Here is a 14,926-nt window from a genome sequence, read left to right as displayed (position 1 = left end):
GACACCTCATCTAAATTTCCCTCATGCCCTCATGGCTCAGCTGGTAAAGAATCCTCTTGCAGTGTGTGAGACCTGGGTTTGATCCCTGGGTTGGGAAGATCCCCTGGAGAAGGGAAAGGCTACCCACTCCAGTATTCCAGCCTGGAGTCACAAAAGAGTCACAAAAGAGAGTCAGACATGACTGAGCGACTTTCACACACACACATCTAAGTAATGTTACACAGTATTTGTCCTTTTGTGACCGGTCTATGTCACTTAACATAATGTCCTCCAAGTTCATCCAGAATGCAATTCGGTAGCAGTAAAGGCATTCTCTCTCAGGAACCACTATTTAGTTCCAGAATCTTTTCATCTCCCCCAAAATGAAATCCTGCACCCAAGAAATAGTCACTCCCCATTTCCCATAGTCTCTAGCCCCAGACACAACTAATCTGCTTTCTGTCTCTATGGATATGGCTGTTCTGAATATTCAGATAAATGGAATCATAAAACATGTGGGGAGTGCTCATTAGGTGGCTGCGAGGAGAAGGGGAAGCAACACCTAGGTCTGAGCCTTGACTAGCAACACTGGAGGTGCTCCTCACCAGAACGGAGGGGAGAGGAAGGGAAAGAGGCAGAGGATTCAAATTTTGGACAATCTGAGCCTGCCTTTCTCTGAGGGAAAAGGTTAGCAGACACTTCGATATATGGCTCTTACATCCAGAAAAAGAAAGTAATGACAGAATATATATAGCTCATTAGGGGAGACAGACTTTCAGTTTTGCTTTGAAACTCAATTATATATTATTATCACTCTAACACTTCCTGTAAGTTTAAAAGCCTGGGTACTGACCAGAATTTTAATCTCTTATGAGGCCGTATGGAGATTTGTCTTGGTTTATGGTGACACCTCAGTTTTCAGCTCCCCTTAGGGGCTTACAGGCATTCTCTGTTCACGTCTAGAGCAACTCTGCACACTGTCTGTGAACCCCTCCTTGTCTAAGCATAGACAACATGTATAAGTGCACCACAGGGATACCACATGTACACAAATACTTCCCAGGCTTTGCCTACCTTTACCATGGTCTTGACCCAACACTCTATAACCAGGGAGCTTTGTTTGCAATTATAGGCATACACTAGGCTCTTTTGGACTTCCACAGTAGCTCAGTGGGTAAAGAATCTGCCTGCAATGCAGGAGACTCAGAAGATGCAGGTTCAATCCCTAGATAAGGAAGATCCCCTGGAGGAGGAAATGGCAACCCACTCTGGTATTCTTTCCTGGAGAACCCCATGGACACAGGAGCCTCATGGGCTACAGTCCATGGGGTTGCAAAGAGTTGGACACAATGGAGTATCCATTCATACATACATAGGTTCTTTCAGATTTCAGGAATGACCCATCTCAGAAGCCTCTGATCAGAAATCAGCTCCACATTGAGAACATGGCTTACCTACCCAGAAGGAGTCAACCATGATTCCCATGGCCCCACTCCTCCCCTCTTACACATTGGTCACGATGCCTGTAGTCCTTCTATACATTTATCTCTTAAACATCTACCTTTAAAAAAAATTTTTTTTTTGACATGAATCATTTTAAAGTCTTTACGGAATCTGTTACAACACTGCCTCTGTGGTTTATGTTCCAGTTTTTTGTCCTGGAGGCATGTGGGATCCTGGTTCCCCAATCAGGGATCAAACTCACATTCCCTACATTGGAAGGCCAAGTCTTTCACTACTAGACTACCTGGGAAGTCTCAACATCTATCTTTTTTAGTAGTCTACAAGACTTATACCAAGAGCCACGTGTTATTGCCCACTGTTACTCTATATTCTCATATAGTGACTGAAAGTAATTAATCACATAACTGTTAGTAACATGGCCTAAGAAACTGGTGGTGGGGGTGGTGGTTTAGTCGCTGCTGCTGCTGCTAAGTCACTTCAGTCATGTCCCACTCTGTGCGACCCCATAGACAACAGCCCACCAGGCTCTGGGATTCTCTAAGCAAGAACACTGGAGTGGGTTGCTATTTCCTTAGTCTCTGAGTCGTGTCCAATTCTTGTGACCCCATGAACTGTAGCCTGCTAGTCACCTCTGTTAATGGGATTTTCTGGCAAGAATACTAGAGTGGGTTGCCATTTCCTTCCCCAAGGGATCTTCCCAACCCAGGGATCAAACCTGTATCTCCTGCATTGCAGGAGGATTCCTTACCACTGAAGCACCAGGGAAGGCAGGGAAGTTGATTAGATACATAGGAAAGGGTTTAAGTTGAACTGGGGACTGAGACCAAGAGAGGAGTGAAGGTGAGTGAATGAGACAAAGACAAAGTTGGAACTTATCCACTGACCATCCCCACCCACCATAAACTACAAAGGCATATACAGTATATATCTTTTTCTATAAAAAAATATTTGGAAGGAGGCTCCCAAGCCACTCCAGCCCATTAACCCCTGCCCCTGTTAATGTCCTCTAAACAAAAAGGATGTTGCTACCTCCCAGTACCATGATTAGTAAACATTTGTGTGGACTAGCCAGTATCATTCTAGCTCAAAATAAAGACTCTTCTTGGGGCCTGAAAGTAGATTTTTATAGGGGCCCAGAGGGCAAGCATTGGAGAAGGAAATGGCAACCCACTCCAGTGTTCTTGCCTGGAGAATCCCAGGGACGGGGGAGCCTGGTGGGCTGCCATCTATAGGAGCCCAGAGTCTCGCACAGAGTCGGACACGACTGAAGCGACTTAGCAGCAGCAGCAGCAGAGGGCAAGAGGAAAGCAGTCAAGAAACAAAGACAAAACAGAGATCTAGGGGACTTCCCTGATGATCCAGTGGTTAAGCTTAGGGAACCCAAGTTTGAGCCTTAGTCAGGGAACTGAAATCTCACACGCCAGCAGGACAACTAACCCTATGCACCACAACTGCTGAGACTCCTGAGCTCTGGGGCCCACAAGCCACAGCTGGAGAATTCACACACCCCAAGCACAGCCAAAAAACACAATAGAATAGAATTAAAAACTCAATTAGATACTGCTGCTAAAAATGAGTAAAACCAACCAACCAACCCCAGACATCTGCAATAGTCATAGTCATGCTAGTTAAGAACTAGGTGGCTCACTCAGGCAGGTTTAGAAGCTGGAGGCAGATGGAGAAGCCTAGAAAACCAATGTCTGAGGACTCACCAGTGCTTGATAAACACCATAGAACGTCCACCTGGCTATAGCCATTATCAGTAGAGAGGCTGGGCTAGCAAGGACCCTCTCTGCCCCTCAAGAACTCCTGACCAGTGAGGAGCCCTCCATGGTCTCTGAGGGTGTCCGACTCCCAGGTGACAAGAAGCCCTGGGACCGAGCGGGGTGGGTCCTGAGCGGCTACCAGGCGAGTGGTCCGCATCCCCCTGGCCGCCCTGCCGTCCGGCCCTCAGCTCCTACTCGGAGGTCACCGGGCAGAGGCTCAGGAGCAGTCCGGGCGGGTTGAGTCCCCATCTGCCACGAGGAGATGCTGTCCGCGCACCACACCCGGAAGACAGACACCGGTTTCACCCTTGACCCGGGCAACCTGACCTCTCGGGCGCCGCCTGCACACCTGGCGCTCAGACTGCAAGATGCTCGCTGGGGCAGGACCAGGTACCACGCGGCGGCTGCTCGAGCAGAGGCTTCCTGCGAGAGCCCGCGGCGCATGGTGAAGCCTCCTTGCGTGTCAGGACACACCCAGCCCTCGGCGCAGGCCTCGCGGCACCTGCACTGCTTTTTCCTCCTGCGACCTCCCTCTAGCACCTCACAAACCCGTGGCCTCGCTGGAAAACTACTGCGCCCGACCTCACAGAGCTGAAAAGTTTCCATGCGTGCCGAGAAGGTCCCCAAAGTTTCCTTATGTGCAGAGGCCTGAAGGGGTCGGGGGCCGCAGTGTACACAGAGGGTATCCGTCTCTTGCCGCAGCCTCTTGGGTTCCTCCTGTTCCTCCTCTGCCTCTGGTTTCCGGTCACTCCCTTCCCCAGGTTTCCAGCTCTGCGGAGGCCTTCTCCAGGCCCTCTGCCTCCTTGCTGGCTGATAAGGGAAGCCAGACAGCCATCCAGAATTTTTTTTAAGGTGTTTGGTTTGTTTTTTTTTTTAACATAGGCTATTTTTAAAGCCCTTATTGTGTTCGTTAGAACCTTGCCTCTGTTTTATGTCCTGTTTTTTTGGCATGTAGGATCTTAGTTCCCCAACCAGGGATTGAACCCACACCCCCTGCACAGAAGATGACGTCTTAACCACTGAACCGCAGGGAAGTCCCCAGACTCTAAGTAGGAAAAAAAGCTGCAGGCTCTTATGAAACCTCGCAGTGAGATTCCAGAACATGAGATGAGCCTGGAACCACTGACATTTAAGAGGCAATTATGGAAGGGAGCTTTTGAAGAAACTCAGGAGCTTCCAGTGATACGTGCCAGGAAAATAATCCAGAAAATTCTATGACAGGATCTAACAGATCCATGGGAAATAGATGGGAGAAACAGTGGAAACAGTGTCAGACTTTATTTGGGGGGGCTCCAAAATCACTGCAGATGGTGATTGCAGCCATGAAATTAAAAGACGCTTTCTCCTTGGAAGAAAAGTTATGACCAACCTAGATAGCATATTCAAAAGCAGAGACATTACCTTGCCGACTAAGGTCCATCTAGTCAAGGCTATGGTTTTTCCTGTGGTCATGTATGGATGTGAGAATTGGACTGTGAAGAAGGCTGAGCGCCGAAGAATTGATGCTTTTGAACTGTGGTGTTGGAGAAGACTCTTGAGAGTCCCTTGGACTGCAAGGAGATCCAGCCAGTCCATTCTGAAGGAGATCAACCCTGGGATTTCTTTGGAAGGAATGATGCTAAAGCTGAAACTCCAGTACTTTGGCCACCTGACGCGAAGAATTGACTCATTGGAAAAGACTCTGATTCTGGGAGGGATTGGGGGCAGGAGGAGAAGGGGACGACCTAGGATGAGATGGCTGGATGGCATCACGGACTTGATGGACGTGAGTCTGAGTGAACTCCGGGAGTTGGTGATGGACAGGGAGGCCTGGCGTGCTGCGATTCATGGGGTCACAAAGAGTCAGACACGACTGAGCGACTGAACTGAACTGGACTGAAAAGATGCACAATTTTAATGGAATAAGTAGACCAGAGCCTTCACTGAATTGGTTTTAGTTTGTACCAAGAGCATCCAATTCTACATATAAAACTTAGAAGTTTCATTATCCTGGAGGAAGAGCAAGTGTGTGTGCTTTGCAGATGGTCTTCCTGTAGTGAGAAGGCTTTCCTCCAACTACAACCGCTTGGCCAGGACTTGGAACCTGAAATGTTCATTCTCTTTGTGTGACCAGAAAACTGGGACAAATGGGACAGAAGTACTCATTTCCCTCCACTCGACACAAGTGGAGGCTGAGCCCATTATTCTAGAACAGCAAATAACATTGTCCAAATAATATAAACACAGACTATATATAGTAATTGCTCACTAGTTATTGTCCCCGTTTTTCATCTTAAAAGTCTTGAAGAATTTTAAGAAAAGAAAACATGGGGCCACTAAGATGACTGTGTATGGAACCCAGTTCTAACTGGACTAAACTGATATACCAAGTACAGAACACACACGTTTTATTTGTTCAGACACCAGTCACGCGGCCCAGTGGTGAAGCAGGTGGAAACGCTCAAGGAGATGGCCAAGGCGTCTGTGATAGATTAAATTCTAGCTTTAGTGCTTCCCTGCAAACCTTCTGGGTGACTAAATCCAGGCCAGGCATCCAGCCATCCAAGTCTAGAGCTCCCTGTACATTTCCCTAGGGTTTCCACTCACTCTGTTCTCATCTGAAATGTTTTTATAGTGATGATAAAATGACTCCAAACAGAAAAGCTCCAAAACACATGGTCTCTGTTACCGAAGCATGAGTTCTAATGTATTTCTATTATAACTATTATCTTGGCTCTTCTAATGGCTCGTGAGCGTGTTTAAAAGAGAAATCTAGATAGAATCTGAGGGCGGTTAACCCTACCAAGTAAAATACCATTTGACTGAAGATCAGGTCTTTGATTTCCCAAGACCCATTTAGGCAGGAACTTCTAGGGACCCTGAAACATCAAGAACAGGTTGCGGTGAGCAAGATCAATGCCAACTTTCTGAGGAGTCCTTTTCCACTGGGATTTGTGACTCCACCTAGGTCCTCAGGGAAAACAAGCTTCTGGCTTCTAAAAGACCTCAAACCATGGCACTGAACGGCCAGGAGAGGTTGTTAGAGGCTGTCAGGGGTGGATAAACCTTAGCAAATGTGCATTAAGAGGCAACATGAAAGGACTTCCCTGGTGGTCCAGTGGCTAAGAATCTGCCTTCCAAACGCAGGAGACATGGGTTTTGTCCCTAGTCAGGGAACTAAGATCCCACCTGCTGCAGGGCAGCTAAGCCCATGCACCACAACTACCGAACCCATGCTCTAGAGCCAGGGGCTCCCTAACTAGAGAGCAAGCCTGTACACTGCAGCAAAAATCCAGCACAGCCAAAAAGAAAAAAAAAAAGCACTGTGAAATAATAGAAGAAGCAGGAAGTGGCAGAAAGGAACAGATCTAAGCTTGAATCCAACTCTGCCACTTATCAGGTATGAGATCTTAGGTAGCTTCCTTATCTTCTCACAGTCCCTATTTCTGAATAATAATTTCATAATAATATCTATTCTGCAGGATTGTCTTAGGAATCAGAAATAATTAGCCTGTTAAATGCTTAGCACAATGCCTGACACGCCATAGTAGCTCTTGTGGTCAAGATCAAGTTCACTTTGGCAGAACTAGAAACAGGTAAGTAGTCCACAAAGAAAGAAGATTCTTCCTCAAGCTGCCAGTGCCAGGAAGCAACCTGCCCTCACTCAGCTTGAAGTCCACCCAGAAGACAATCTAGTAAGGATGGAAATACCCCAGATAAGTGGCTGCAATGGGAAAACATGATAAAAACTCTCATCCTCTGACCAACTCTCTCTTTCTCTCTCTGACACTGCAATTCGCAAAGGCCTAGCATGCAAACGGCAGCCACCAGCAGTAAGAGAGGCTGGTACCCAGAAGTCGCCCCTATTTGCTGCTCAGTCCACAGTGCCTCAGTTCTCATTTCCAGCATACTGATAAGTCTCTTGATTGTTATTAGTTAATTCAGTACAAACAGTGGGAAAACTCAGTGACATTTCAGAGGGGAATACCAAATGAACTTGAGCTGAACCATCACATGGTCCCAAGGAGTGTGACAACGTGGGAATGAAACAATGGAGGCTCCTGCCAGCACTGAGGGCAGGCACAGAGCATGGAATTCAGTGTGGTTAATTCTCCAGAAGAGATTTCACAAGGGCCCAAATCCTCCAAAGCATGAAAATCACACGGGCTCTTACCAAAGAGGAAGTCAGATACAATGCAGGGAAGGGCTTGGGAGCACTGGCTGGCTGCCCGGGCCCCTGGATAAGTTGGTTTGTGTGGCCCATACCAGCAAAGACACGCAAATACAGCACCAGCAAGGTAGGGCTGGGGGAGCTGTGAACAATGAGCATAACAGAAGCTGTCAGGAAAGGTGCTTCTTGGTAGGACTATTGTGGAAGGGAGAGTCAAGAAGGAACAATGAGCTTCCCTAATCCAAACAATTCCAGTCAAGACCAAAACCTGCTTCTGCCTATGGAAGATCCCCTGGAGGAGGGCACGGCAACTCACTCCAGTATTCTTGCCTGGAGAATCCCATGGACAGAGGAGCCTGGCGGGCTACAGTCCATGGGATCACAAAGAGTCGGAGACAACTAAAGCGACTTAGCACAGCACGGCACACTTACCGGTAATTACTGACCACCTCCTCAAAGCCCAGTACTAGATGGCAGTTTTGGTAAATTCCAATGAAATAGGACACCTGCCCTGGAGGAACATATTGTCTTGTTGGGAATGCAAAATAACTCTCAGGAAAATGTCAACCTTGGGACTCCCCTGGTGGGCCAGTGGTTAAGACTATGCTTCCAATGCAGGGAAATTCTTGATCCCTGGTCAGGGAACTAAGATCCCACATGCCAAACAGCCAAAAAATAAATAAGTAAATAAAAGTAAAGAATAAAAATAAAACATCATCCTTGGAAGATTATGTGCCTGTCAAAATCCAGACTCATCTCTTGTCCCTGTGTTTAACCCCAGCATCCATCACGTTAGCAGGTGCTTGGTTATACTGGAGAAGAGCTAAATTCAAAATCAGGATGTATTGACGAGAAATAAGAGTTAAGTCAAGAAAATGTTCGGGGTAGATACTGGTGGCCAATCAAGTCTTCCCATAAAATGTGGAAAGGCAGTGGGCTGTGATAGAGAAAAGAGGACATTTCCGAAAGGATGAACCACACACATGAAGCCACAGTATAAGATGTTAGAATCCTATGCGTTGATTTACTTTTTCTTAATGTGTGGTCCACAGACCACCCACAGTGGATTTTGGCCCAAGCAACTGAATTCAGATCTCTGTAGAGTGGAGCCAAGGAGTCCACATCTCTAATAAGCACCCTGGCTGTCTTGTGCTATGTGCTGTGCTGAGTTGGACACAACTGAACAACTGAGTTCCACAGCTGAGTTGTTCAGTCGTGTCCAACACTTTGAGACCCCATGGACTGTAGCCTGCCAGGCTCCTCTGTCCATGAGGATTCTCCAGGCAGGAATACTGGAGTGGGTTGCCATGCCCTCCTCCAGGAGATCTTCCCAAGCCAGGGATAGAACCCAGGCGTCCCGTGTTGCAGGCAGATTCTTTACCATCTGAGCTACCAGGGAAGCCCCCCAGGCTCTCTTGATGCGTATCAAAATTCAGAACCACTGACTGAGGGGGTCTCAGACTTAAACACATACTCTTCCTTTACAGACAGAAAGAGAAGTAGGGAAGGAAGAAAGGATGAAAGAACTGTTTGGGACCAGAAAACACCTATCCTCTAGGATTTTATATAACCCGCCACAGTGGACAAAGTAGTTCCAACCCAGGTTTTGCGATTTACACGATTTCTGGGCTAGTCAACTTTGCTTTCTGCTTCCTGAATCTGTCCCCTCTCTGAGTCTTAAAACCACATACAAATAGACTAGGCTGCTAATAAAGCATACTCTAGCTCTTCTTACCTGAAGTGAGACAGCCCTGTCGTATAGGGCATGAAGTCCAAGACACTCATCCTTGGGCTTTTTAAGCATTTCATACTTCTCCTCCCTTGTCCCTCCCCTTCTCCTTGGGAATCAGAGCATCCTGGAATATAACACAAGAAAAATCTGATTCCACATGGAGCCTAGGCAGGACCCCCCTCAGACTATCCTGGTCTTCAGACCTACACCAGCCACATCCTGGAGTCAGGCAGACCTGAGTTTGTGATTACAACTGTATCACTTATTAGCTATGTGATCTATGCAAGTAACTTCTAAGAAATTACTTCTTTACCAGAAGAAAAAAAATGAGAAGAAAAAGAGCAATCTGATTGGCTTGCCATGGGGATGAAAAGGACAGGGATAAAGCAATCACCGTAGCACCTGGACAACAATTAAGATGTTCACTGAACACCCACCCTCCTCTTTCTCCTCTACCCAGTTTCATCCTGTTCAGGGGTCCTCTTGCACGGCTCACACAGGACAGTCTCAGCTCCTAGGTTTCTGTTACACTTGCCACCCGTGTGTCAAAAACATAAGTTTACAGACTGAATTTGAGGGAAGTACAATTACTCCAATCAAAATTAAACAATACTTTGGGTATACTGGGGTTCCCTGGTGGCTCAGACAGTAAAGAATCTGCCTGCAATGCAGGAGACCTGAGTTCGATCCCTGGGTGGGCAAGATCCCCTGCAGGAGGTCATGGCAACCCACTCAGCATTCTTGCCTGGAGAATTCCATGGACAGAGAAGCCTGGTGCAGGTTACATTCCATGGGGTCGCAAAGAGTCGGACACGGCTGAGCGACTAACACTTTCACTAACACTTTGAGTATACTGACGAATTATCTTTTCATATACACTTTTAGATGACCCATTGGATTGGGGACCTTTGCATAATATTTTCACTTTTAGATTTCTTTGTTTTTTAAAAAAATAGAAGTTTAATATAGTTATACTATCATAGATTACATAAGGGCTTCCCAGGTGGCGTTAGTGCTAAAAAAGAAAAACTGCCTGCCAAGGCAAGAGACATAGGAGATGCAGGTTCTATCCCTGGGTGGGAAAGATCTGGAGTAGGAAATGGCATCCCACTCCATTATTCTTGCCTGGGAAATCCCACGGGCAGAGGAGCCTGGTGGGCTAGAGTCCATGGAGTCACAAAGAGTCAAACTTGACTGAAGTGACTTAGTGCACAGGTACACACCCACATGTGGTGGGAAGCAATGTGCAGAAATAGCTCATTTAATTCTCACAGCAACCCTACCAGAGAAGGACCATAATTCCCTGCAGGGGAAACTGAGGCTTAAGAAATTAAAGTACCTTAGCCAGGGTCACACACTAGTAAGCCACCATCAAAGAACTCAAAATTGCTCAATAACCAATTGCACTGATGATGCTGGTCTTCTTTTAACTTGAAGTATAGAGGCTGTGGTTTAACTGCTTTTAACTTCCAATGAAGTTCCCTGTGGCTCTCCAAGCAGAAGATAAACAGTAGGACAGGTGTTACTTTAAGAGAGGGATGGGAGTTGTAACCCGAAGCCTCCTCCAGCCTTAAGCCCAAGAAGTCTGGGAGGCTGCGCCCGAGCCGGTGCGTCTGTAAACTCCCGCGGGTCTGGCACGTCTCTTTCTTCCAAAGTTGGAGCTCTCCTTGGTGGGAGGGGGCGGGGAGGAGGGGAGGCCAGTGACGTCACTCGGGAGCGGGGATAAAGCTCCCGGGTCGCGGTCCAGCGAGGACACTGCCCCGGGAGTGGAGTGGGCCGTGCCGCTCGGGGACACTCGCTGCGGCCCCGCCCGAGCAAGGCCGTGCCAGGAGGCACCATGCCCCAAAACGTGGTCCTGCCCGGGCCGGCGCCCTGGGGCTTCAGACTTTCGGGGGGCATAGACTTCAACCAGCCTTTGGTCATCACCAGGGTATGTGTTTTCCATCCTTCGGCTGCAAGTCGGGGACTCTGGCGTGCCGCGGGCCCCCTTGGGGGAGGAGAGCGGCCAGTGAGCCACTGGGGTGTGCTGGGTGGGTCCTGGCTTCGGGTTCACAGGTCAAGGGACGGCAGCATCTCAGCGAACAAAGTTCGGAGGATGCGGAGCGGCTTAGAGAATTAACCACGTCCGTCCTGGTGGTCTCTGTCTGCAGCCTCTTGACCTCCCACAGTTTTCCGATGGGGGTGAACTGGCTGCGTGGTTTCCCTGGGAGGTGGGCTGCCTTCTCTCCCTCGAAGCCAGGTTTCCTTTCAGTAACAAACGAGGTGGGATCAGAAAAGCGGAGACGGTAGTGGTGCTTTGTTGGAGAGAGATGCGCGTCTGAATGCTTTCCTTGTCTGGATGAAAAGTTCAGGGCGCAGTTCGCAGGGCACCACCTGGGCTGGCCAAGTTGGAATCTATCATATCAGCCCAGACAGAGGAAAAGTTACTAATTTGTATTACTAGGTTTCCAGGCATTTTGAGTAAATACTTTCCAAAGCTGGAACTTGGCTTAGATATCATCACCTATAACTCAAACTACAAAGAAAACGTGTCAGACAGCTTCCTTCATCTGATGGAGAGCCATCTTTCAGACTAGTAACTCTGAAGATAATACTTCATTATCAAAATCAAGCTTTCCTTAAACTTTCAATTTTCTAAAGTATTGTCCAATTAAGAAAAAAGGAAGTGAAAAAAAATTCAGGATCTGTCCTGTCAGTAAATTTATAGTTGGTCTAGATTTGTTTCTAACATCGTCTTAACATAAAATTGATATTATTTCAATTATCACATATGAATATATATTAAACCTAATTTTCAAACATAAACTTTCAGCATATTTATATCTTTACTATGCTTTATTTTCTTCCTTATTGCTCATACTATATTTTATAAATGTATACTTTATAATCTGACTAACAGACTTTGAACAAAGAATTCTAAATTCTACTTATGGGTTTTAAGAACCAATGGCTTTTTAAAAATATCTCAAAACATACGGATGCATGGAACATTTCAAGCTTTGTTTTACATTTTTTGAAAACATAAACACATCTTGACATGTGTTTTCATATGGACATAAGAACTTAACATACTCCCAAAATGTTCCTAAGTAAATTAGGCAGAAAATGGTTCAATGATCTGGGCCAAGCAATGCCTTTTACGGGTTTACCAAAGGAAACAATTTCCATTATCTCTACAGAGAAATATTTTTAAAGTTTCTAAAGTATAGTGTTCATTTGTTTATATTAAATGAAATAAGCTTTTGAATCCTAACAAATCCTATTTATATTATAAATCCTAACAAATCATATTATAGTAAATCTTAGGGAAACAATTTTGTCACAAAAATCCTTTCAGTGATTTATAAAAGAAGTATCTTGCTATTACTGTGGAACATATCAATATGATTAATCTCATGCTTGAAATGTTGAGTTGTTGACTTTATAAACAATGTTTATTTCAAAGCAGAACTTAACATTTTGCACTTGACTGCAGGAGCTATCAGTAAATATATTTGATATAATGACAACTATTATTTGGTAAGCCAATTCTGTTTGAATTTTTAACTCATAATTAATTTGTGTCACTCACAGTGACACTTGGTTCAATAACAGTGCATATGAACACATATGATTATTTTATTTGACTACTGATTTTCTCTTCAATTAATTTAACTCAAGGACAGCAGGTACCACTACACTGCTTTGTTTTCATCCACTTAATTCATTTCATCCACTTAATTTACCTACAACCTCTTCTTACATTATACCTTGTACCACAATTGTTTGAATACATCTGTATCCCAGATTGCATGCTCCCCTGCTTAGGGCAACAACCAGCAGATTTAGGGGGCTACTCAGTGCCAAGCACAGTGTCTAGTATCTCTTACGTTACAGAATAAAAGTAGACACAATATGAGTGATTAAGTCATTTACTTTTGAGATAACTTTATAAATTTATCCTAATTGGTGTACCTTTTATTATTCTAATAGGTGTACACTTTATTATCCAAGTGTACCCAAAGCCATTCACACGGTAGATTCTTATTCAATAAATGAAAACATAGTCACTTGAACTTTTTTGCTTTAGTGAACACCTAATTGAGAGTACTTCCACTGAAATTATTAGAATACTAAAAATCATTTGGGAAAAAGACTAAAAGATATGAACATACTTATCAGTATTATAATTAGGTGGTAGAATAATTGTATTAATTTCTTAATTTTTATACTGTGTTAAAAGGTACTGGATGAGGTTGTGTGTGCATTAGTATACTTTTGCCTGCCATGCACTCTTCTAAGCCTTTCATACCCACTAACTCACTTGAATATCACAATAATCCTATCAGAGTAGTAGTAGCAATATCCCTTTCTGTAGATGAAGGGAGTAAGGCTTCAAGAGCTTTATAACCTGCCGATGACCACAGTGGTGGGATGGACTTTGATGCAGGTCGACTTGCTTCCAAAGCCTGCATCCTCCAAACACATGAAAGATTCTGCTTATTGTACAGATATTTCCAAAGAGGCATTTTGCGCCATGCAACTCATCACCAGGTCCTGTTGATCCTACGTCTTTCAGATCTACCATTTTCCTCTTTTTCTTCCACTGTCCCCCATCAAGATTTCATAAGTTGAAACCTAGTTGTCTCCCTTCTCGATTCACCATGCGTATTCTCACCAGCCATCTCTGAGATGGTTGCTGGTTGATCCTATCTTCCCCATTTTTAAAAGTCCTTCAGTGGTATCTCCAGTTTATAGAGAATAAAATGTGTGGTTTTTAGCATGACATTCACGGCTTTCACCTTCTCTCTCAACTCAAGTGTCCAACTCCGTTTCCTCCCTCTCTTCTCTCTCCTTTCTTCCTCTCACTCCACAAATATGTAGTGGGGCCCATACTCTGGACCGCTTATGCTTTCTCTAACATAGCTTTGTCTAATGTAGCTTTGCTCTTGCTATCATTTTTCTCCAGAATTCTCTTCCCCACCCATTCCACTGTCCTCTGTGCCTCTGGAAACCCATTTAAATACCACTCCTCCAGCCTGATTCTGGTAGCCATCATTTCATCCACTTAATTACTATAGCTCTTGACCTGCATCTCCTTACATTACTCCTTGTACCACAGTTGTCTGAATACATCTGTATCCCACAGATTGCATGGCCCTCTCTTGGCAACAACCAGCAAATTTGGGAGGGGGGCGCTATTCAGTGCCAAGCACAGCGTCTAGTACCTCATATATGTTACAGAATAAAAATAGACACAATATGAGTTATTAAATTGTTCACTTTTGACATAACTTTATTTTCCTAGTAGGTGCAAGTTATGTTCTCAGAAATATCCCACAATAAATAAAAAGGAAAACTTTTATTGTTCACTGATTTGTTTTATGTAAGTTCTTAAGCAAGCAAAGAATTAAAACACCAGTGCCTGTACTGGACACCAGAATAAGTCCCATGAATGAGATATGGTCCTCAAGACAATTCAATTTTTATCCTGCAAGCAATGCCCACCCTTCCCTTCCTCACACTCTACAAAAGCAGATGATAGCAATGCTACTTAGACAGTGGTCCTCTGCTCCAGCCTCTGCTGGGGAGCATGGCTTACAAAATAACTCTTTCCATCAGTTGAAATTACAGTTCACAAAATTAGGACAAAGGGTCCCCACCCAATAATTGTTTACCATCCAATTAATCAGCCAGGTAAAACTCTGTATCATAAAAAAAACATTAGAAGTAAGATAAATTGGGGCTTCCCTGATGGCTCAGATGATAAATCAAATACCAAACAATCTCAAAAAAATTTTTGAGCAAATTGGTTGTGATCCGATTTGTAGGAAAGTAGTTTCTAGGCAGAGAAGG

The 14,926-nt window shown here is 45.0% G+C and overlaps 1 protein-coding gene across 3 annotated transcripts in view; it reads left to right on the top strand.

Moving 5' to 3' along the window:
* Positions 1-10,841: 10,841 nt before the first annotated feature.
* PDLIM3 (PDZ and LIM domain 3) overlaps positions 10,842-14,926 on the top strand; it is a 28,762-nt gene continuing 24,677 nt past the window's right edge. For all 3 annotated transcript variants that reach the window (XM_042241506.1, XM_042241504.1, XM_042241505.1), the window contains exon 1: positions 10,842-11,021. In XM_042241506.1, the coding sequence (XP_042097440.1) occupies positions 10,929-11,021 (93 nt within the window). In that variant the 5' untranslated portion in view covers positions 10,842-10,928. The remainder of the gene's footprint in view (positions 11,022-14,926) is intronic.

Source organism: Ovis aries, chromosome 26 (genome assembly GCF_016772045.2).
Source record: "Ovis aries strain OAR_USU_Benz2616 breed Rambouillet chromosome 26, ARS-UI_Ramb_v3.0, whole genome shotgun sequence".
In the NCBI taxonomy this organism is placed as follows: Eukaryota; Metazoa; Chordata; class Mammalia; order Artiodactyla; family Bovidae; genus Ovis; species Ovis aries.
The sequence above is the reverse complement of the archived record's forward strand: the minus strand, read 5'-3'. Positions and strand labels throughout refer to the sequence as shown.